A 22,718-nucleotide genomic window follows, 5' to 3' on the forward strand; every position below is an offset into this window, starting at 1 on the left:
GGTCACCTAAGAGAAGCATCTAAAAAAGTGAGGATTGAGTGTAAGCAGAATGCTCGCTTAGGTGAGGAAATCTATAGTCAGCTATCAAAGCAGGGCGTGGAAGAGTTCATGGAAGAACTTGACATGTCCCCAGGATCATGGGAGTACACAGGACTAAGACAGAAACTGCTGTCTACTTCTTATCAGCAGAAGTCCAAGGGCAGGAGGCTGACTAAAGCTGCCCATGCAATGGTGCGAGGTATTCTGATACAGTCCTAAGAGGTCAAAGAATGGAGCACTGGGGCGGTCCTGAGGAACCCACCACTGTGCCCCTCAACAAAGAGCTAGCATGTCAATATCTATCACACCAAAAGCCCTTAACTGGTCACATAAGACTGCTATTTCACTCTAATCTTCTATCCCTCTCATTCTGACCCTAGAGAAGCCAGGCAAGCAGAGAAAGGAGGAGGAGGGAAAGGAGAAGAACAAATCACTCCACCTTCACTGCTGATCCTCGGCTATGCCTCAGCAAGAGAAAGGGAAACATTTGAAGGGCACTGAAGTTTTTATTTTGACTGGATGGCACCAACTATTATGTAAACATGAAGCAATCTGAATCCCCCCAAGGTGAAGGAAAGCTATGGAACATCAAGAGGTCAGATATGGGGATCAACAGAGCTTATTTAAAGGAACTGGTGGGAAATTTTCAAGCTGTTTCAGATTGTACCCGACTGCATCTAATCCATTTTATAGAATGCTTATACTTTTAACTGTTTAATCTTTAGCATCACACAAACCTCACCTTTGAAAAAATGCCTTCTGCCTCTATACTGTATCCTTTAAGGTCCTCGTGTAACTTCTGCAAACACTGTATGACTCTTCTTTGATGTGCATCCTCCTTTATCTCATGATTTTTGATCAGAAAGTCATAGTGGTCCAGAGGTCCATGGCAAAAAGCCAAAGCTTTCACATAAGTTTCTGTGGCCACAGATGGAGACATACTCTCGGGTATCTGAACTGTATAGGCTATAAACAAAAAAATATATAAAATGTTAGACTTTCTTAAATGGAGATGTTTCACAGTGCTACTATACATGTTTCTTAATAGTCACATTAAAACTTTTAACCTGTTATAGATATATATTTGAGCAGTTATTATAAATAGCATTCTGATAAAAACAATTTTACACAGTAAATACATTTAAAACCATCTCATCTTAATAGAACAACCCTGGCTGGTTTGGCTCAGTGGATAGAGCATCGGCATGCCAACTGAAGGGTCCCTGGTTCGATTCCAGTCAAGGGCACATGCCCAGGTTGTAGGCTCGATCCCTAGTGGGGGGCATGCAGGAGGCAGCCGATCAATGATGCTCTCTTATCATTGATTTTTCTATCTTTCTCTCCCTCTCTGTTCCTCTCTGAAATCAATAAAAATATTTTTAAATATTAAAAGGGAAGAAATCCAAACCCATAGCTATAACTGTAGCCCCTCTTCTACAAAACCTACCTGCTGTAGAGTCTCTGCTTCACCCCACTCCATTGAATGAGAGCGCTGGGTTCATCAGCTCCCCCCACAGCAGGCTGTCCCTCTCTTTGAGTCAGGCCTAGTTATGGTTCTTAAGCACCAAGGCAGAGACGTACAGGCTAGTCATAAAAGATTCTCTATTGCATTTTCACTCTCTATCCAAAACCACACAGCATCCAGACTTCACCACATGACTCCAGTCCTCTGTTTATGAGATTCCTTCCCTTTTCCATAACCTTTAGGTAGAACACAAAGATTTGGAACACAATAGTGTCCATTTCTAAGCAGGGTGGTGTTCTGATCTCTCCTTTAGCCTTCCTGAGAGAGAAATGATTGGCCATGGTAAGGTCCAATCATAACTGCATCCCTTATCTGGGTAGGTGCAATGAGTAGGTAACTATTTTTTAAAAGCATCAATAAACAGCAGTCAATGGACACATTTTTTAGAAAAAGATTTTGCACAAGTACATTGCCAGTGTTTCTCTTATTTGATTAAATATCATGTTTCCTTTGTTTCAATATAAAGATTACTTACTTTAGAAAAATTAACAGTGACAATGTTATTTCCATCTTTTTCCCAAGAGAGAAAAAAAATCTAAATAAGTCATGAATGTCCAGGACAGGGCAGGGCTATCTTCTAATAGCTGTTCTTTCTGAATAGAAGTTTTGGTTAAGTACAAGGCTACCCTGTTAAATATTCCATGTCCTGGCCTCTCTTGCAGCCAGGGTGACCAGGGGACTAGTTGGAGATAAAACTGTCTTTGTTTACAGATGGCATAATCATCTATGTAGAAAACCCAAAAGAAGCATGAGTGGGGGGCGAAGGGGGAGGGGTTGGGGGATAACTGGGGGGGGATGAGGACACACTTGTAATACCTTAACCACTAAGGAAATTAAAGATAAAAAAAAAAAAAAAGAATCAACAAAATAAATCTTGGAGCCCTGGCCAGGTGGCTCAGTTGGTTGAAGCGTCATCTCGTACAGCAAAGGTTGTGGATTCTATCCCAGTCAGGGCACATAACTAGGTTGCAGGTTTTATCTCTGGTTGGGGCAGGTATGGGAAGCAACTGATTGGTATTTCTCTCTCTCTCTCTCTCCCTCTTCCCCTCTCTCTCTAAAATCAATTTTTTAAAATATCCTTGGGTGAGAATTAAAAAATAAATAACTCCTGGAATTAATAAGCAATTGTAGTAAGGTTGTAGGGTACAAGGTTAATATATAAAAGTGGAATTTAGGCGTCGCCGGGAGCTTCGCCGCCAGCCGCTCCTCGCCTCTCTCTTCTCTCCCGGAACCGGAGCCCAGGGGACCTAGCGGAAAGCCAGGACCATGTTCCGCCGCAAGCTGACAGCCCTCAACTACCACAAGCCCACCGGCTTCGACTGCAAAGATGAAACAGAATTTAGAAACTTTATTGTTTGGCTTGAAGACCAGAAAATCAGACACTACAAGATTGAAGACAGAGGTAATTTAAGAAACATCCACAGCAGTGACTGGCCCAAGTTCTTTGAAAAGTATCTCACAGATGTTAGCTGTCCTTTCAAGATTCAAGATCGACAAGAAGCAATTGATTGGCTTCTTGGTTTAGCCGTTAGACTTGAATATGGAGATAACACTGAAAAATATAAGGACTCTGTATCTGATAATACAAAAAATGCTGACAATGCAGCTAAAAATGCAGAGCCATTGATCAATTTGGATGTTAATAATCCTGATTTTAAGGCTGGTGCAATGGCTTTGACTAACCTTCTCCAGATTCAACGTCATGATGATTCCCTGGTAATGCTTAAGGCAATTCGCATTTTGGTCCAGGAACGCCTGACACAGGATGCAGTTGCTAAAGCAAATCAAGCAAAAGAGGGGTTGCCTGTTGCTTTAGACAAGCATATCCTAGGTTTTGACACAGGAGATGCAGTTCTTAATGAAGCTGCTCAAATTCTGCGATTGCTACATATAGAAGAGCTCAGAGAGCTACAAACAAAAATTAATGAAGCCATAGTAGCTGTTCAGGCAATTATTGCTGATCCAAAGACAGACCACAGACTGGGGAAAGTGGGAAGATGAACCTGTTAGGATCTCAGCCTCTCACCTACTTAGTACAGTTGGGAACCATGCACACCGTGGTATGTGTTTCAAAATCAAACATCACATTTTCAAGGGGAGAGTCCCAGAAAATTGACTATGTTTTAGAGATTTACCATCATTGCTTTTTCTTTAATAAAGTTTGGGAAAGTGGGGGGGAAAAAGTGGAATTAAAAAAAAACAAATTTAAAAAACATTGAAAAAGAAAAAGAAAAGTGGAATTTAAAATTAAAAACACAAAAAAAGATAAAATTAAAAATACAATATGATTTACATTATCAGCCCCCCAAAATAAAATACTTGGGTATAAATCTAACAATATATGTACAAGATCTATCATGAGGAAAATCAGAGTTTTATAGTTTGGTTCATCAGAGTTTTGTAGTGAACCAAATCAAAGAACTTAAAAATGGAGAAATATTCCATGTTCATAAATAGGATGACTCAATTCTGTCAAGATGTCAGCTCTTTCCAATTTGATCTATACATTAAATGCAATCCCAGTCAAAATCCAAGCAAGTTATTTTGTAGATACTGGCAAAATAATTCTAAAGTTTAAATGAAGAAACAAAAGACCCAGAATAACCAACACAATATTGAAAGAGAAGAACAAAATTGGAGGACTGACACCACTCAACTTCAAGTTATGATAATCAAAAGAATAGACAAATAGATCAATGGAATAGGATACTGAGCCCAGAAACAGACCCACATAAATACAGACAACTGATCTTTGACAATGGAGCAAAGGCAATACAATAGGGCAAAGATAATCTTTTCAACAAATGGTGCTGGAACAACAAGGAAAAACAAAAAACAAAAAAATGAATTTAGACACAGACCTTTCACCCATTACAAAATTTAACTCGAAATGAATCATAGACCTAAATGTAAATCATAAAACATATAACTCCTAGAAGATACCCTAGGAGAAACATAGGAGGCATAAGAGAAACCTAGATGACTTTGGTATATATGATAACTTTTTAGATACAACACCAAACGCACAATCCATGAAAAAAAAAATTGATAAGCTGAACTTCATTAAAATTAAAATCTTGGCCCTAGCTGGTTTGGCTCAGTAGGGCACATGACTGGGTTGCGGGCTCAATCCCCAAGGGGTGTGCAGGAGGCAGCCATTCAATGATTCTCTCTTATCATTGACGTTTCTATCTCTCTCTCCTCCTTTCCTTTCCTCTCTGAAATCAATAAAAATATATTTAAAAAAAAAATTAAGACCTTGTGTTGCAAAAGACAATGCCAGGGTCTCATTAAAGGATAAGCCACAGACTGGGAGAAAATATTTGCAAAAGATCCATCTGATAAAAGGACTGTTATCCAAAATATACAAAAAAACTGTTAAAACTCACAATAAGCCTGGCTGGCATGGCTCAGTGATTGAGCATTGACCTATGAACCAGGAGGTCATGGTTCAATTCCTGGTCAGGGCACATGTCCAGGTTGCAGGCTCAATCCCCAGTGTGGGGTGTTCAGGAGGCAGCCAATCAATGATTCTCTCTCATCATTGATGTTCCTATCTCTCTCTCCCTCTCCCTTCCTCTCTCTTTCACTAAAAATCAATAAAAAATTTTTAAAAACTCACAAGAAAACAATCTGATTTTTAAAAATGGACCAAAGACGCTGACGTACAATTTATGATGGATAGGACTATAGAGATACAATCCTAAGAAGCACAGCTACCAATAAATAAAAGTGGCCCAATGCCTTTAATAGACACCTCACCAAAGAAGACATACCGATGGCAAAGAAACATATGAAAAAATCTCCAAGTCATATGTCATTAGGGAAATGCAAATTAAGATAATAAGATACCACTATACAGCTATTTGAATGGCCAAAACACTGACAAATGCTGGCCAGAATGTGGAACAACAGGAGCTCTCTTTCATTCCTGGTGGGAATGCAAAATGGTATAGCCACTTTGGAAGACAGTTTGGTGGTTTCTAACAAAACTAAACATAGTCTTTCTTTTTTTTTTTTTAAGGGAGTTGGCATCTTTTTTTTTATTACTGATTTTTTACAGAGAGGAAGGGAGAGGGATAGAGAGTTAGAAACATCAATGAGAAACATTGATCAGTTGCCTCCTGCACACCCCCTACTGGGGATCAAGTCCGCAACCCAGGCACATGCCAACCTTTGACTGGTATCGAACCCGGGACCCTGCAGTCTGCAGGCCAACACTCTATCCACTGAGCCAAACCGGATAGGACAATAATAAAGTCTTTAAAAGAGAGAGAAAGAGAGACTCAGTCAGGCAAGACAATCAAGGCTGAGAGATTGGCCAGCGTAGGCCTGGATAGCAGCTGTATAAATTGAAACACAAAAGACTTCTCAAAAGCTGCACTAAATTAAATCTGTTACTACATCAGTGTACACAAATTATGTGATGCTGCTGCCATATTATTTTGATTTGTATTAATTTGTCTTATTGTATTCCAAATGGACAGTGGGAAAATGCCATTTTGAAGATCCACACATTAATCTACACACATAAATGGAAGATTTTAAAGGCCTCAAAAGTCTGTACTGTTCAAATTCTTCAATTTTGTTCTTTATTCACTATTTTCTCCTAAACTCAATTTTAGGAAGATCCCACTATAACCCAGAGCCAACTTGCTTTAAGATTTAGGCAATATCATGATATCCTAGAATCTGAATAATCTATTATAATAACTTCCTAGATAGTATTTTAACCATTACTTATATTTTTCCCCTGGGGAGGAAAAATGAGTTTCCCCAAGGCTTTTAATATATTTGTGATTATTTCAATTTCCCAATTTTTTTAAGTGAACATAACCACAAGATTTCACTGTCTTCATAATAAAAATGGATCAACTGGCCCTTTCTCTTATCTCCTCCCAGTTTAAAATGCTTGTGTCTTTTTTTTTTCAGGGAGGAAGGGAGAGGGAGAGATAGAAACATCAATGATTACAGAGAATCATTGATCCACTGCCCCCTGCATGCCCTCTACTGGGGATCGAGCTGGGGTATGTGCCCTTGACCGGAATCAAACCCGGGATTCTTTAGTCCACAAGCCGACACTCTATCCCTAAGCCAAAGCACGTAGGGTCAAAATGCTTGCATGTCTAATAGCCAGCACTCCTTAGGTCTGCAGTTGGGCTCAATGCATTCAAGCCTCAGCACAATCGATCTCCTTTGCAGTTTTAGCCCTTTTCCAGAAAATCAGTATAGTTTGCTCACCATAGTCACTGTTTCCTGTCATAGTCCCTTTCCCTGGGCATACAGATTCCTTGCCCTTGTCCTGTGTCACTTTGGGGGTTTAGTGCTTCCTCTTATAGGAGACGGTGGGTTTTAGAAACATGGGTTTGCTTGTAGGGTCACTATTAGCAGGGAATGAAGCAATACCCACCAATTTAAAATATATATATATTGATTGATTTTATAGAGAGAGGAAGGGAGAAAGAGAAACATCATTTGTTGTCCCACTTACTTATGCATTCATTGGTTGCTTCTTGTATGTGCCCTGACCAGGGATTGAACTGCAACCGTGGCGTGTTGGGATAATGCTCTAACCCAGTGGTCGGCAAACTGCGGCTTGCAAGCCACATGCAGCTCTTTGGCCCCTTGCGTGTGGCTCTTCCTAAGCCTTAGGAGAACCCTAATTAAGTTAATAATAATGTACCTACCTATATAGTTTAAGTTTAAAAAATTTGGCTCTCAAAAGAAATTTCAATCGTTGTACTGTTGATATTTGGCTCTGTTGACTAATGAGTTTGCCGACCACTGCCCTAGGGCCTCTGACCAACAGCCCTAGGGACATCTCCAGGGAGCTTAATAGAAAAATAGAATCGTGCTCGCTTCGGCTGCACATATACTAAAATTGGAACGATACAGAGAAGATTAGCATAGCCCCTGCGCAAGGATGACACGCAAATTCGTGAAGTGTTCCATATTTTTAAAAAAAGAAAAACAGAATCTCAGGCCCCACCCCATGGATCTTAATCAAAATTTGCATTTTTAACAAAATACCTAGGTATTTCAGATGCACATTAAAATATAAGGAAAAGACTATCTGTGAAAGTGACATTTAAGTTGACACCTGAATGCTAAAAGAAGTCAGCTCTGATGAAGATCTGAGAGAAGAACATTCCAGGCAGAGGCAAGAGCTCTGGCAAAACCCCAAAGTGAAAATGAAAAAAAAAAAAAGCTTCACATTTCTAAGGAAGAAAAACAAGGCTTACGTGGCTGATTTAAATGAACAAGGTGGAGTCTGTCACCAAATGAAGCTGGAAAGGAGAGCCAAGACCTGATCATATAGGGTCTTGTAAGCCATGGTAAATACTGTTTTTAAAGTAGAATTAAACACAAGTGGCCCGGGCGGCGTGGCTCAGTCACTGAGCACCAATCTATGAACCAGGTGGTCACAGTTCGAGTCCCAGTGAGGGCACATGCCTGGTGTGGGGCATGCAGGAGGCAGCTGATCAATGATTCTCTCTCATCATTGATGTTTCTCTCTCTCTCTCTCTCTCTCTCTCTCTCTCTCTCTCTCTCTCTCTTTCTCTCCCTCTCCATTCCCTCTGAAATCAATAAAAATATATATATTTTTAAAAAGAATAAGTGGAAGGCTCTGATTAGGGATGTGACATGATTTGATTTATTTTTTTAAAGATTACTCTGTAGAAAATAAGATAGTAGAAATGCAAAGTAAAAGCAGAAATGGGTGAATTGTGTGGTACGTGAATCATAGCTCAATAAAGCCATTACTATATACATTTTTAAAGTAGAACAGAGAAACTATTTAGGAAACTATAATAACAGTCAGGTTAAGAGAAGTCTGTAATTTGGACCAGAGTTAGCATTGCAGGTTAAGCAAATTGACCAAGATCATGAGGCTAATAGCAGCAGCAACAATTGCTAATCTTTACTAACGACTACTAGTAAGTGCCAGGTACTTCCCTAAGTATTTTACATACATTAACTCACTTGATCTTCACAACCACCCTATGAAGTAGGTACTACCAGTATCCCTACTTTAAAGCTTAAGAAACTAAGAAACAGAGGGGCTAAGTAACCAGTCCATGTCCCCATAGCCAGGTAGTAGCAGAGCCAGCATTTGTACCCACAGGTACAGCAGAAAGGTAGAATGTTACAGTGGAAGCAAGGTGGGCTCTGGAGTCACATACACCCTCTACATCCATCTCCTGACTCCGCCATTTGACTCTCAATCACAGTAATGTCGTTCTCCATGGTGACTGGCACATGATCACCATCCTAGCAATGATGCCCAAGGGAAAGTCAGCTTCTGCCATAGTTTCCTCACGTGCTCTTCAGAAAGAGAGCAGGACAGGAACTCATTCCTTCCTGCATTTGTACTTTTGTGTGTCCAACAGGGATGCCTGGACTACTACAAGCATCTTAGAATATTTCTGGGTATACAACCGCTTAGGAATGAATAATGCAAAAAGATAGAATGAGGGGAAATGTTGTTGCCACATGGAGGACAATCATAATCTTGATACAAGTTGTGATGGTCAATTTAATGTGTCAACTTGACTGGGCCATGGGGTGCCCAGACATTTAGTCAAATATTATTCTGCGTGTGTCTGTGAGGGTGTCCCTGGATGAGGTTAACATTTGAATGGGTAGACTGCGTAAAGCAGATTACTCCCTCTCTAATGTGGGTGTTTCTCCAGTCAGTTGAAGGCCTGAATAGAACAAATGGCTGACCCTCCTGTGAGTAAGGGGGAACTCCTCCTGACTGCCTTTAAGCTGGGACATCAACTTTCTCCTGCCTTTGGATTCAACCGAAACATCTGTTCCTCCTGGGTCTGTAGTTCTTAGGACTAGAACTACCCCATCAGCTCCCCTGGTTCACCATCGACCCTCCTGGGTCTCTAAATCTCCAGTTCTCTGACTGCAGATTTTGGGACTTGTCAGCCTCCATAATTGTGGGAGCCAATTCCTGTAACAAATCTTTTCTAAATATATTGGTTCTGTTTCTCTGGAGAACCATAACATGTATGTCATAAAGCTTAATTGTACTGACACTGTTTCCATAGAGCCAGAGGGATAATAACACACGGTGATATGTGACCTTCGTGTTCTTAGGTGATTTAACTGGAATGGATTTCTAATTCTACACATTAAGCAAAATGGTGGAACAGACTATTTCAACAGAAAGCACTTCTCTTTAAGAAATGTTATTTTAAAGGTTTGACTCATCCTTAAGGTTTTTTAATTCTGGAAGTTAAAACTTTTTTTTTTTTCTTGGACGTTAACACTTTTTGAGAACCCATCATCAACTTCTTACTCAAAATCAGTAAAGATGTGGCTTACAGTGCAGAAACTTTACAACTTGCCAGTAAGTAGGACTCAACTCAAAAACATTCTGTAATCATTTCTCAGCTCAAAAATATCCTATGATTAGCCCTAGCCGAGTAGCTCAGTTGGTTAGAGCATCATCCCAATACACCAAGGTTTCAGGTTTGATCCCAGGTCCGGACACATATAAGAATCAAATGATGAATGCATAAATAAGTGAAACAATAAATATCTCTCTCTTCCTCTCTCTCTAAAACCAAATAAATTAAAAAAGCCTATGATTGAAGAAAAGAATTAAAGATATGTCAAGATGACACATGATCATACAAATTTAAAGAGTTTCCAAGGTAAAGAAAACTACCTTTTTGCATTATTTATTCCTAAGCAGTTGTATACCCAGAAATATTCAATATAATTTGTGACGAGTCTATTTCAAGGCATTGTGTGTGTTTAGTCCAATAGAATAAATAAGGAAGTTACATAAAATCAACAAACTATACAAGGTATTTATGTAAACCAGAAAAGCTATGTGTTTTATGTCCATTTTCACCACTTAAAGTTTTCTTTACAAAACTGGGATCATTTGAAAATTCATGAGTGACAAAATTCTGAAAGGTAAAGAGAAAGAAAACTAATATGTGCCTACTATGTATCCAGCACACAAGTAGTACTTTCTATATTTTTATTTTCATCTGGCATCTTTATTTTATTTTAATTTATCTTTATTATTGAAAGCACTTTCTATATATTATCTTCTCAACTATTTGAGTTCCTCTGAAAACAGTATCCATAAATAATCTTACTAAATATATTTTACCTTAGTGACTTACCTGAATAATATGAATCAAATTTCAACAGCTTTCTTTGAAATGTCATGAAGAAAGCAGCAATTTTTATTTTCTAAAAACCTCTGGATGTTTGGAATAGCCAAAGAAAAGGTAGTTACATCCAGGAGAACAAAAACCATTCCTGGTTGTCTACAGAGGCCCTTTGCACAGTCTTTGAAAAATCAAAACTGCATTTTCTAGAATTCAAAGCACTGAAATCAAACTGAGCCTTTGCCATTGTTAATATAGGTGAGGCATCACCCAGTTAAAATGGTTTTAGTAATTCTATAGAGTTGAGTCCATTCCATTTCTATTTACCAATTGTAGCCCACCCTCTACCATTTCAGTATTATTTCAATTACTCCTAGCATAGCCCTATATTTATATTAACATTTCTTTAAAGTTTTCAAAGGACTTTCTCATATGCTAATCTAATTGAGCCTCATAAATGACATGTAAGAAAGGTAGTTAGGATAACTATTCCCCTTCTAAGATGAGAAAATGGAAATACCAAATTAAAATATTGATCCAGTACTGTAAAATGAAACCAATATCACAATCTAGTCTTTTCAGGTCACATTTTATTATTCATCTACTAGAGGCCTGCTGCACAAAAATTTGCATACTGGGGGTGGGGGGAGAGTCCCTCAGGCTGGCCTGTGCCCTCTTGCAGTCTGGGACCCCTCGAGGGATAACCACCTGCTGGCTTAGGCCCACTCCCTGGGGGAATTGGGCCTAAGCTGGCAGACATCCCTCTGGCAGCCCGGCAGCCCTCAGGGGATGCCCACTTGCCAGCAGGGAGCAGGCCTAAGCTGCAGTCAGACATCCTTAGCGCTGCTGAGGAGGCAGGAGAGGCTCCCACCACCGCTGTACTGGCAGCTGTCAGCCTGGCTTGTGACTGAGCAGAGCTCCCCCTGTGGGAGTGCACTAACCACCACGGGGCAGCTCCTGCATTGAGTGTCTGCCCCCTGGTGGTCAGTGTGTGTCATAGTGATCAGTCATTCCCAGTTGTTCTGCTGTTAGGGTCAATTTGCATATTACCCTTTTATTATATAGGATTGAGACCTGGTACATGGGTGGGGACCGGCTGGTTTGCCCTGAAGGGTGTCCCAAATCAGGGTGGGGGTCCCGCTGGGGCCAGCCTGGATGAGGGACTGAGGGCCATTTTCAGACTGGCCACACCCCCTTCAGGGTGGGGGTCCCCGCTGGAGTGCCTGGCCAGCCTGGGTGAGGGGATGAGGGCCGTTTTCAGGCTGGCCACAACCCCTTCAGGGAGGGGGTCCCCGCTGGGGTGCCTGGCCAGCCTGGATAAGTGGCTAATGGCTGTTTTCAGGCTGGCCAAGCCCCCCAGCAGGGACCCTCACCCCATGAGGGTGTGGCCATCCTGGGTGAAAGGCTGATGGCTGTTTGCAGGCTGGCCATGGCCCCCAGCCACCCAAGCTCCCATTGGAGGCTGACTGGAAGCAGGTATCTGGGATTGATTTAGTTTCTATAACTGAAACTTTGTTGCCTTCAGCGGAGGCCAGAGCTGGCCACGGCAGGCGGGAAGCTTGGCTTCCTCCATCGCCCGGGCAACCAAGCCTCCTGCTTGCTCCAGCTCTGTGGCTGCCGGCCGCCATCTTGGTTGGGTTAATTTGCATATAGTCGCTCTGATTGGCTGGTGGGTGTGGCTTGGGGCATAGCAAAGGTACGGTCAATTTGCATGTTTCTCTTTTATTAGATTAGATATCCCATATGTTTACCAGTTTTAAAATAAAACTGATCCAAATTCTTCAAAGGAACAGTTATGGAATAAAAGGAGTTTCACATCTTCACAAAAAGAAATAAGATTGTTGCCAAAAAGAACACGCTCAGTTAAATGAAATCAAAACTATATAAGAAACCGAGATTTCTAGTTTAAAATGTTTACCCAACTGCTGTGAGAAAAATGCACAATCAGGAAAAGCACATTTAATATTTCTAAAGGGCTGGATTAAAATTTCAGCTGTAAACTTCATTACTATAATTAGATTTTAATGCATATTTATTAAACATCCTTTCAAATGCTGTGTTCACAATTCCTCATGAGTTACTTGTACATGTGTAGATTTTAACAAACTGTAAACAGTGGCCACTGACCAGAAATGTCCCCCTACAATAACAGAAGCCCATGCTAAGGTCATAAGCAGCCTATGTATGCTCTCTTATGTCTAATCATATGCCGGAAGCCAGTCCACCCTTGCTGCTTGACATAGTCGCTGCAGGGAAGAAACATCTGCACAGCATATGTTTCAAGGGACCTGGCGTATATGGCATACTGTTCTTAATATGTTTGCTCCCCTTCTTAGCGCTATGTGTTCTAACCAGGGCCATCTCCCCAAGAAAGGTTGTTTCCCCAGGTGGGGATTTTTCCCTAGAGTTAGGGATTAACAGGACTAAGGAAGGGAATAAATCAGTAAAACCCCTTAACCAAGTGCCAGGTGGGTAGTTAATCACCTTAACTACGAACAATCACACTTAAACTACATAATCTTTACTTAGGATAATCTCCTTCAGTTACTTCCTTGTAGCTTAACAGAACAGTAGAGTAGTGACATTGGAATGGAGATAACAAACTAGCCCTAACCTTTGGAATAGAATGGATAGGATTAAAATCAACAGAACTAGATGGAGATGATATTTGGCAAAGGTCAGTTAAGAAACTATGGACACGAAACAAGGAACTGTAGAAGGTCAAGGGAGGACCCAAAACATACCATGATGTGATTATAGAGGCATGCTTATAGGATCAAATGATATAAATACAGGTGTAACAGGACAATAAAAAGAGAACCTGGCTATGCTGATCATCTGAATGCTGTCTCCATGTCATTACTTCTTCGCCGACTCCGTCCACACCGTTGAGAACCCCTGGACCTGCTGGGCTAGACCCCAACAATCATACCCAAAAATAAAGTTTCAGCTGCTTTTTTGAAAACTGCAATGGTCAACAATGGGACAGACTTACCAGTGACATTAAAAAACCTGTTTGGCCCTGGCTGGTCTGGCTCAGTGGATAGAGCGTCAGCCTGTGGACTAGAGGATCCTGGGTTCAATTCGAGTCAAGGGTACATGCCTGGGTTGCAGGCTCAATTCCCAGTGGGGGGCATGCAGGAGAAAGCCGTTCAATGATTCTCTCTCATCATTGGTGTTTCTATCTCTCTCGCCTCTCCCTTTCTCTCTGAAATCAATAAAAACAAAAAAAGACCTATGTTTGATTCAGTGATGAAAAAACAAAGTGCAGAATAGAAGAAAATCAAATTTTCATAAAACTCTTTTTTTTAATGTATATATTTTTGTATTTATTTCAGAGAATAAGAGAAAGGGAAAAAGAGATAGAAACATCAATGATGAGAGAGAATCATTGATTGGCTGCCTCCTACACATCCCCCCCTGCAGATGGAGCCCGCAACCCCCACTAGGAATCAAACCGGGACCTCCTTGTTCAAAGGTCAATGCTCAACCACTAAGCCACACCAGCCAGGGCCATAAACTCTTTCTTTAGAAAAACAACATAAGCCAGCATCAAGGAGTGCATCACGAGATGATATGCCTTATTTATAAAAGGCTGATTTAGGAGCTTTTAAAAGACTGCTTTTTTTTTTTTTTCTTTCTAGCTCTTTATTGGCTAATTGTATTCCTTTTTTCTTTTTTTTTCTTTTTTAACTTTTGTTTTATTGCTTAAAGTATTACAAAGAGTATTATATATGTCTCCTTTTTTTCCCCCCTTTGACATTCCCCCAGCCTCCCCTATCCCCCAGTGTCTGATGTCCATTGGTTATGCTTATATGCATGCATACAAGTCCTTCAGTTGATCTCTTACCCTCCTCCCGCCCCCCAACCCTCCCCAGCCTTCCCACTGTAGTTTGACAGTCTGTTCGATGCTGCTCTGCCTCTGTATCTATTTTTGTTCATTAGTTTATAGTGGTCTTTATTATCCATAAATGAGTGAGATCATGTGGTATTTTTCTTTCATTGACTGGCTTATTTCACTTAGCATAATGCTCTCCAGTTCCATCCATGTTGTTGCAAATGGTAAGAATTCCTTCTTTTTTACAGCAGCATAGTATTCCATTGTGTAGATGTACCACAGTTTTCTAATCCATTCATCTGCTAATGGGCACTTAGGCTAAAAGACTGCTTTTGCGTTACAAAGAAAAATTATGAAAATTAAAACTAAATGCTTGCTGGGTTTTTTTTCCCCTTTAGGAGCTAGTTAATCTTAAAAGTGACAATATGTATAATTTTACAAAAGAAAAAAAATTGTACTTTAAATTTCATGATAACAAATCAGTGAAACGCTGCCCTACATATCTGAATAAAGCTATTCTGAAATAATTACAGGCATACTGAGTAACTCAACATTCATCCTGTCCATACACTATTTAATAATAAGATCTACAGGGTCTATTTTCCTTCAAAAGATAAAGAAAAGTAACATCTATGTTAAGTTCATTTATTTTAAATTTTATACCTTCACACATATATAAATGAGAATTTTAAAATGGAATCTTATAGGAATTACATTTAAGATATAAATTGCATCATGAAACTATGAAGGAACTAAAAATTGTTGAGAACTACTGCACCTAGCCAAAAAAATATGGATAGATAATATAAGTAACTTCTCAGATAAGCTGGATGGAGAGAAGAAATAAGAAGGGACAATCAGGACACTGAAAGAGGTTATAAAAAAAGATCCTGGAGATTAAAGTATCAGATACCTCCGGCGTAGAAAAGGGACCTCAATAGAGGACATTAGGCCAGAAAGACAAAACACAGCAGGAACAGACACATTCAAAAGGCTCTGAAGAGAAAAACTGGAACAAATCTTAGTCACAGGCCAGAGAAAATATGAGTGACCTAGGAAAAAAAGTGTTAGATATGTTCAAACTGAGGCTAGATGACCTTTCATCAGAGAATTTATAGAGTATCTTACTTCACTGGGAGCAAAGGCTGAACTACCAGTTTCTAGACCCTTGACATCCATTATTTCTGTGGGACTGTTTGTGAAAAGACAAATCCAAAATAGTTATACTCCATTTATATTCATCATTTACTTAAAGAGAATGAAGCTCTTGAGGTATGAAGCAATGATAATCTATAGTATATCAATAATCCATTTCTGGACTTTTAAAGTTCCTTTCTATCACTTCTACTCTTAGATACACCCTATTTCATCTGCCCCACCTCCACCCCAGAACTACATCTAGGGCACTAGCTATGCTTATAAAGGTTGTGCTATGCTTTTAAAAAAATTAATTGAAGGAAACTATTATCATGAAGTGAGTCTCATGAAGTTAGGCATGAACACTCTTTTATAATCTATATATATAAAAGCCTAAGTGATGCTATGACGCACACTGACAACCAGGGACAGACGCTCAATGCAGGAGCTGCCCCCTGGTGGTAAGTGTGGTCCCACAGCCAACCTCCTGGCCAACCTCCCACAGTCTCCCCTCCCCCACCCCACCCCCACCCCCAGCCAGCCGGTACTAATCGCCCCTATCAACTCTCATCACTGGCCAGGCCAAGGGACCCCACCTGTGCACAAATTCGTGCACGGGGCCTCTAGTATAATAATAAATGTTAATGGAGATCCAAGAAACATGAAGTTTCACATAAGGGTCTTCATCTTATTGGGTAATAAACATCCAAAGCCCATTTTCTAAACCACTAATCTATACTATGAATAAATTATACCAACCCACATGGCTGAGATGGGGTTAGTTCTACTCATATTAATACTTAATCGAAATCACCTATGTCCATGTACTAAAGAAGAGATTGTGGAGCTAAAGGTAAATATGAATCATCATTTAATAGAGACATCTAAAAATATAACATTGAGATACAGGACACTATAATAATAACAAACCACAAGATGTGACTCTCATCTTGCCTCTATGAAGTAAACTTAAATTCTAAGGCTAGCTTAAACAAAACAGAATTTCAGATATGCTAATTTTCAGTTTCAGAAAACCTAGAAACATTTTCCTCCTTGGCTTCTTTCCCAGTTTTCCTATGACCTAATTGCTCTTCGACAAGGTCACATTCTTCTGCTCATGTCCGTTTTCACAAGGACTCCTCCTCTGCCTTTTCTCCTTTCACTCTACAAATATTCCCAGGCTAGTTCTTCCATTCTCATGGCTCTCAACATCTCAAATTTCCTTTTTTAAATCTAAGCTATCCACATTTCCTAGAACTAATTAGACTTACTTACCTGCAATCATCATAAACACCTCAAATTTAACAAATTCAAAATGGGATCTCCCCCCTAAAATGCCTCTGGCCTTACTTTTTGTTTGTTTTGTTTTCCTTGACAGATAGATGGCAGTGCCATTAAATTACCCAAACTAGGAAACCTAAATTGATCTTAATTCCTGTCTTTCCTTGTTTCCCCCAAAGTCTGTCAATTCTACCAAAGCAGTGTCTCCGAATTCCCCCCTTGCTGCCCTGATCTCCATCTTCACCACGGCAGTAATTCAGACCCTATACCAGTGATGGCGAACCTATGACACGCGTGTCAGAGGTGACACGCGAACTCATTTTTTTTGGTTGATTTTTCTTTGTTAAATGACATTTAAATATATAAAATAAATATCAAAAATATAAGTCTTTGTTTTACTATGGCTGCAAAAATCAAAAAATTTCTATATGTGACACGGCACCAGAGTTAAGTTAGGGTTTTTCAAAATGCTGACACGCCGAGCTCAAAAGGTTCGCCATCACTGCCCTATTCGGCTCTCCCCTGCACTACTACGGCTTCCTCAAATCATCACCCAGCTTCCAGTATTCCCCCAGCCACATCCTGATCTGTTTTTCAGGCTGCCACAAGACTAATCACGCGAAAACCGATCTGATCATTTCTTAAGAAACCTCCAACAGCATCCCACTGAGCTTTTGCTTAAGAAACTCTCCCAGCTCCAAGCAGAGCTGCTTTCTCTGTAGTCCTACACCACTTCAGGTGAGCCTAGAGCTCATGCTGTTATTATTATTCATTGTTATGATAAGGAGCTAATAGAACAGTGGTTAAGTTTGTGATTCTGAAGCAAGAATGCCTGGGTTCAAATCCCAGTTGGGTAGCCATACCTGATTATTCATTTATGAAACAGAGATAATTTTATATATCTAGTTTTTAGGAAGATTAAATTATGAGAGAAAGAAACTGCTAGCAGACTGCCTGGAACAAAGAAAGGGCTCAATAAATGTTAACTATTGTAATTTCATCTCCATTCCAAGACTAGGAGCTATTCAAGGGCTGGAACTAAATTTCATTCACTTTCTCACAGACACACACTTAATACCAGGCTTCAATTGAATTAGCAATCACTATGGCTACTCTAATTCCTAATAAATGCTTCTCCTTAACTACCTGGAGGTTGAATAACTGTTACATTAAATGGAGATACATTTAGACCTAAAAGAAAACGGATAGTGAAATCAAAATTAAGCATATATATTTAAATTATATAATTAGGAATTTCACTTTCAAATTTTTAATAATCTTAGTAATGGAAATACACATATCCCAAAATGGAATTCATAATGCTATTATTTCCTACAAAGTTTAAAGTTAGGCAATCAAGTAGGTGATTTGGATGAAGAGCATTTTAGGACCCTTAAAGTTTTTATAGTTCCAGTTTCCAACATGGCTTGGAGCCACAGCTAGCATTAAAGCTGAGACGAGGCATAAAAACCATGCTCTTTCTTTTCCCTCTTTCTTTTCCTTTATCTATGTCTTTGTTTTAACTTTAAAGCAATGCTCCCCTCACATTACACTGTAGTCAATAGTAGACTTGAAAAGATGAAAAAAATGTAGATAAAATATAAACACTAAATAACCAAAATAATTGAAAAATGCATAGAAAAACTGTAAATGAGAGTATAAATACTAAATAACGTTTCAACTTAAAATTTCCTTTGGTTTAAAAAGGGGATGGGAACATCTTCATAACTGCATTTTCATAAAATCTCCACACTCAGTTAAATTTTGATTCTAGGAGGTAATATGAGTACAGGATAATAGCATAGCCTTTAGGGTCAAATGAAAGTCCAAGTATAGCCTTTACTATATAGCCTTTACTTGAACCCACAAGTTCTGTCATTTAATTAGCCTTATAACTTTTGCAACCTTGGATTCATCAACCCCAAATTGAGGATAATAAGAATTAGATGAGATAATGTATGTAGAAAGCACTCAGCTTATTGCATGACACAGAATAGACACTCAGTAGATCTTATATGTCATTATGATAATGTTCATTAAATCTTACTTTTCATAAATTATGGTTACATGCAAAGAATGAAATTCTATTTTAACCATTTAAAACATGAAACAATTCTATACTTATTGACATGGAATGATCTCCCAAGATATACTAAATTTAAAAAATAAAAGGAACAGAACAATGTGTATAGTATGTTCCACTTCTTTTTTTAAATTATGTTTTTATTGGCTTAAGGGAGGGAGGAAGGGAGGGAAACATCTATGTGAGAGAGAAACATAGATGGACTGCCTCCTGCCTGCCCCCCACTGGGGATCGAGCCCACCCATATGCCCTGACCAGGAATCTAACTGGCAGCCTTTTCTGTTTGTTTGTTTGTTTGTTAATCCTCACCTGAGGATATTTTACTATTGATTTTTAGAGAGAGTGGAAAGGAGGGGAAGAGACAGAGACACACTGATGGGTTGCCTCCTGCATGCTCCCCCAAGCAGCAACTGGTACGTGCGTGCCCTTACCCAACACTAGTCTAGCCACTGAGCCAAACTCGATAGGGCTTGGGCGGGCTCTTGGTGCATGAGAAGACGCTCAACTGCGCCACAACAGCCAGGACACGCTTCTATTTTGTTAATACTGATATTTATATACATATGTTTGTATAGGTACAGAATGTCTCTATAAAAATATTCCATTATAAAGCGGATTGTGCTAAACTCTGCAAAAAAAAACCTTAGGTGACTTCCATAGTTCTAGTACTCATTTCAACACTATTGACCATCATAGTCAAAGACTGGATCAGAGTTTTAGCTATTTTAGCCAGTGAGAGTCAATTAGGATATATAAGAGAGGGTGCTTGGAGGTGAGAAAAAGCATAAGTATGTGGATGGAAAAGGCAAAAATAACGTCATTCATCATTCAAAAAACACATTTGCCCAACAAACATTGTGCTAAGAGCTGAGGAAACAATGACACCTAGTCCTTGCGGTGAAGAGCCCCAGTTTAGTGGGAGCATACGAATACAACAGTAAAGTTAGCACTCCTGCCGGTGTGGTTATCAAAATTCATGTGCATTCTGACCGGCCGGTGTGGTTCAGTGGTTGAATGTCAACCTAAGAACAGGGACGTCATGGTTTAATTCCGGGTCAGGGCACAGGCCCGGTTGCGGGCTCATCCTCAGTGTGGCCCACACAGGAGGCAGCCGATCCGTGATTCCCATCATTGATGCTTCTCTCTCTCCCCCTCTCCCTCTCTGAAATCAACAAAAATATATTTAGAAAAAAATATGTATGTGCATTCATTCATGAACCCATAACATGTAAATGAATGGAGCAAGCCAGGTGACAGCATATACTCCACGCCTCTAGTGACTTGAACCGAACCAAAGCATCTCCCCCTCCACCTGCGAATGCGTGCGGAAGAACCAGAGGTGCCCCAGGGTCCCCGGCGTGGCCTCTGGACCCGCGCCTGGCCACCCGCGCCTGGCCACCAGCCCGGCAGCGCGGGGAGGCGCCGGCGGGAGTGGGGGGGCGCCGTCTCAGCCCCACACCGGCATCCCCCCCAGCCAGGCCCTTCCACGCCGGGCTCGCCGGGCCTCCGCTCTCCAACAGCCGGAGGGAACAGGCGCTGGGCCGACCCCTGACCCTCCAAGTGCCAGCCTGGGCCAGCTCCCTCCGTGCAGCAGCAACACGAGAACGAGAGGCTGGAACCCCTCGCGGGCTCGTACCCCGTGACGCCAGGAGGGGGTTTCCCTGGTCCTGCGAACCGTCACTGACCTTTCCAAAAGGGGCTCCCAGGGGCGGTGGCCGGAGGGGTTAGAGCGGTGGCCCAGGCTCCGCACCCAACACATCTCCCCCTCAACCGGCTCTGCACTAATCGCAGGGTAACCAAGGGCGGCCAGGAGGCCGCCATCTTGAGCTCCGTACAAGTGAAGGAAGAGGAAAACTTTATTGAGACCCAGAAGAGAGACGGTGGCACAGACAAATCCGACGGTGCTCACGGAAGGCTCCGCCCGAGAGCACGAAGGGAGCAGCCCAGGAAAGCGACCTCCGGTAGAAAAGGGGCGGGCTGGCCTCCTGTGCCCTTTCGTCCCTCAGGTCGCTGCCAGCCGGGACTACGACCCCCAGCATGCAGTGCGGCGGCGCCGAGGGCGGGGAGCGGGGGGCGGGGCGGGGAGGGGCGGGGCGGGGCGGGGAGGGGCGGGGCGGGGCGGGCAGCTCCAGGCTTGGTGGGAGGGGCAATTCTGAGCCCGGAATGTTTTCATGGAATTGGAGCTGGAGTACGACGTGTAACCACTCCTGAACCTTTTTCAATTAGCGTACTCTAGCCAGATTCCGAAACCTAAGTAAAACGTGGGTGACTCAGTGGTAGCCCCAATTTTTTTATTATTTTTTTTATTTTTTTGCCTCCAGCGCTCAGTTCATCTTTCGCAGGATACCCGAAGCGTTTTCTTACCATTTTTATTTTCTGTATTAGATTAGCATAAATCTTTTTCAAAATGACATATGCTCAACTGTTTTGAAAGAATTCACCAGTGACATGAGAAAGCCAAGGGCCTGAGATGGACAGTGAGTTAAGGGAGTGGCCATGGGTTAGGGCATCCAAAGATGAATTTCTAAGTGATCTGCCCTAATGTTATTTAACAAAAATGTTTTGAGATACTATAATAAGTGTATTGGGAATACAAATTGCTGTCCAGAAGAGGCTGACAATCCAGTAGGAGGGGAAAAGAAAAAGATTCTACCAAGTGCTGTGAAATCAATGAAGAAGCACTTTGGAAAATCTGGAAGGCCTACTAGAAGCTTTTTTGCTTTTAATCCTTACCAGAAGACATGCTTAGAAAGAGAAAGGGAGAGAGAAACATTGATGGGAGCCCTCCTTAAGTAAGAATTATATATTTGTCAACCTTCCAAAATGTTACCATTTTTCCTCTACTGAAACATTGTCTAACTTGTAACTAGAGACTGGCTAAAGACAATATTTGAAGTCAAGTTGAATGCTTAAATCTTTATTAAGTTTCTTTCTACTTATTTTCTACAACAGTTTTAAAATAACTGGTTCTTTTTGCTTTCCAGCTTTGAATATCCTTTATGAGCATATGCTTTTTTAATTTTTTTAAGATATATTTTTATTGATTTCAGAGGGAGAGATAGAAACATCAGTGATGAGAGAGAATACCTACTGGGTATTGAGCCCACATTCTGGGCATGCACCCTTGACCGGAATCAAACTCAGGACCCTTCAGTCCTCAGGCCGACACTCTATCCACTGAGCCAAACCAGCTACAGCAGGATATGCTTTTTAAAAAATGTTTAACCCAATGATAATGTGTATGTATTTACCTATATATTTCCTTCATAAATGCCCAAATGTTGAAGGGGGAGGAGAGACTTTTCTCATATAATTTCTCCACATGACCTTTCTGCCATCTTTCTTTTAAAAATAGCAGCAACCCCCAACTAATTCTAACTGTCCCAACTCCACATGCAAATTTGTAATCTTGGAGCCATCTTCAATTAATTTATTTTCCTCCTCACTCAGATCCAACCCTGCACCAGATATGATTAAATTTATCTTCTTAATATGGCTTTAATTCATCTACTATAATTGGATCTTCCTCCTCCTGTCTTTACTAGGCTAATGCAGTCATCTCCTAACTGGTTCTGTCTCTTTCTCCTGGCTCCATCCTGCTGTCAAAGTTGTCTTAAAAAATGTGATCTAAAAATGTGATCTAGCCGAAACCGGTTTGGCTCAGTGGATAGTGCG

General features: G+C 40.8%; 2 protein-coding genes and 1 non-coding gene across 3 annotated transcripts in view; 2 read left to right on the forward strand and 1 right to left on the reverse strand.

Annotated features, from left to right (window-relative positions):
- The window catches only part of AFG1L (AFG1 like ATPase), a 160,837-nt gene extending 139,778 nt beyond the window's left edge, over positions 1-21,059 (reverse strand). The window contains exons 1-2 of the mRNA XM_059700781.1: positions 20,729-21,059; positions 782-1,005 (exon numbers count right to left, since the gene is read on the reverse strand). Coding sequence (XP_059556764.1) covers positions 782-1,005; positions 20,729-20,864 — 360 coding nt within the window. The 5' untranslated portion in view covers positions 20,865-21,059. The remainder of the gene's footprint in view (positions 1-781; positions 1,006-20,728) is intronic.
- On the forward strand, positions 2,816-3,737 carry LOC132237017 (RNA transcription, translation and transport factor protein-like). Its single transcript, XM_059700778.1, has one exon. It carries the CDS (start codon positions 2,831-2,833, stop codon positions 3,563-3,565), a length of 735 nt encoding a protein of 244 aa, XP_059556761.1. The 5' UTR covers positions 2,816-2,830; the 3' UTR covers positions 3,566-3,737.
- On the forward strand, positions 7,416-7,522 carry LOC132237887 (U6 spliceosomal RNA). The gene has a single exon (XR_009453681.1). It is a non-coding gene; the product is annotated as a U6 spliceosomal RNA (small nuclear RNA).
- Positions 21,060-22,718: the final 1,659 nt, after the last annotated feature.

Source organism: Myotis daubentonii, chromosome 6, assembly GCF_963259705.1.
Source record: "Myotis daubentonii chromosome 6, mMyoDau2.1, whole genome shotgun sequence".
Taxonomy (NCBI): Eukaryota; Metazoa; Chordata; class Mammalia; order Chiroptera; family Vespertilionidae; genus Myotis; species Myotis daubentonii.

What these genes read in the sequence shown, in the direction of transcription:
- LOC132237017 (XM_059700778.1), top strand. Translation starts at nt 2,831, where the DNA reads ATGTTCCGCCGCAAGCTGACAGCCCTCAACTACCACAAGCCCACCGGC.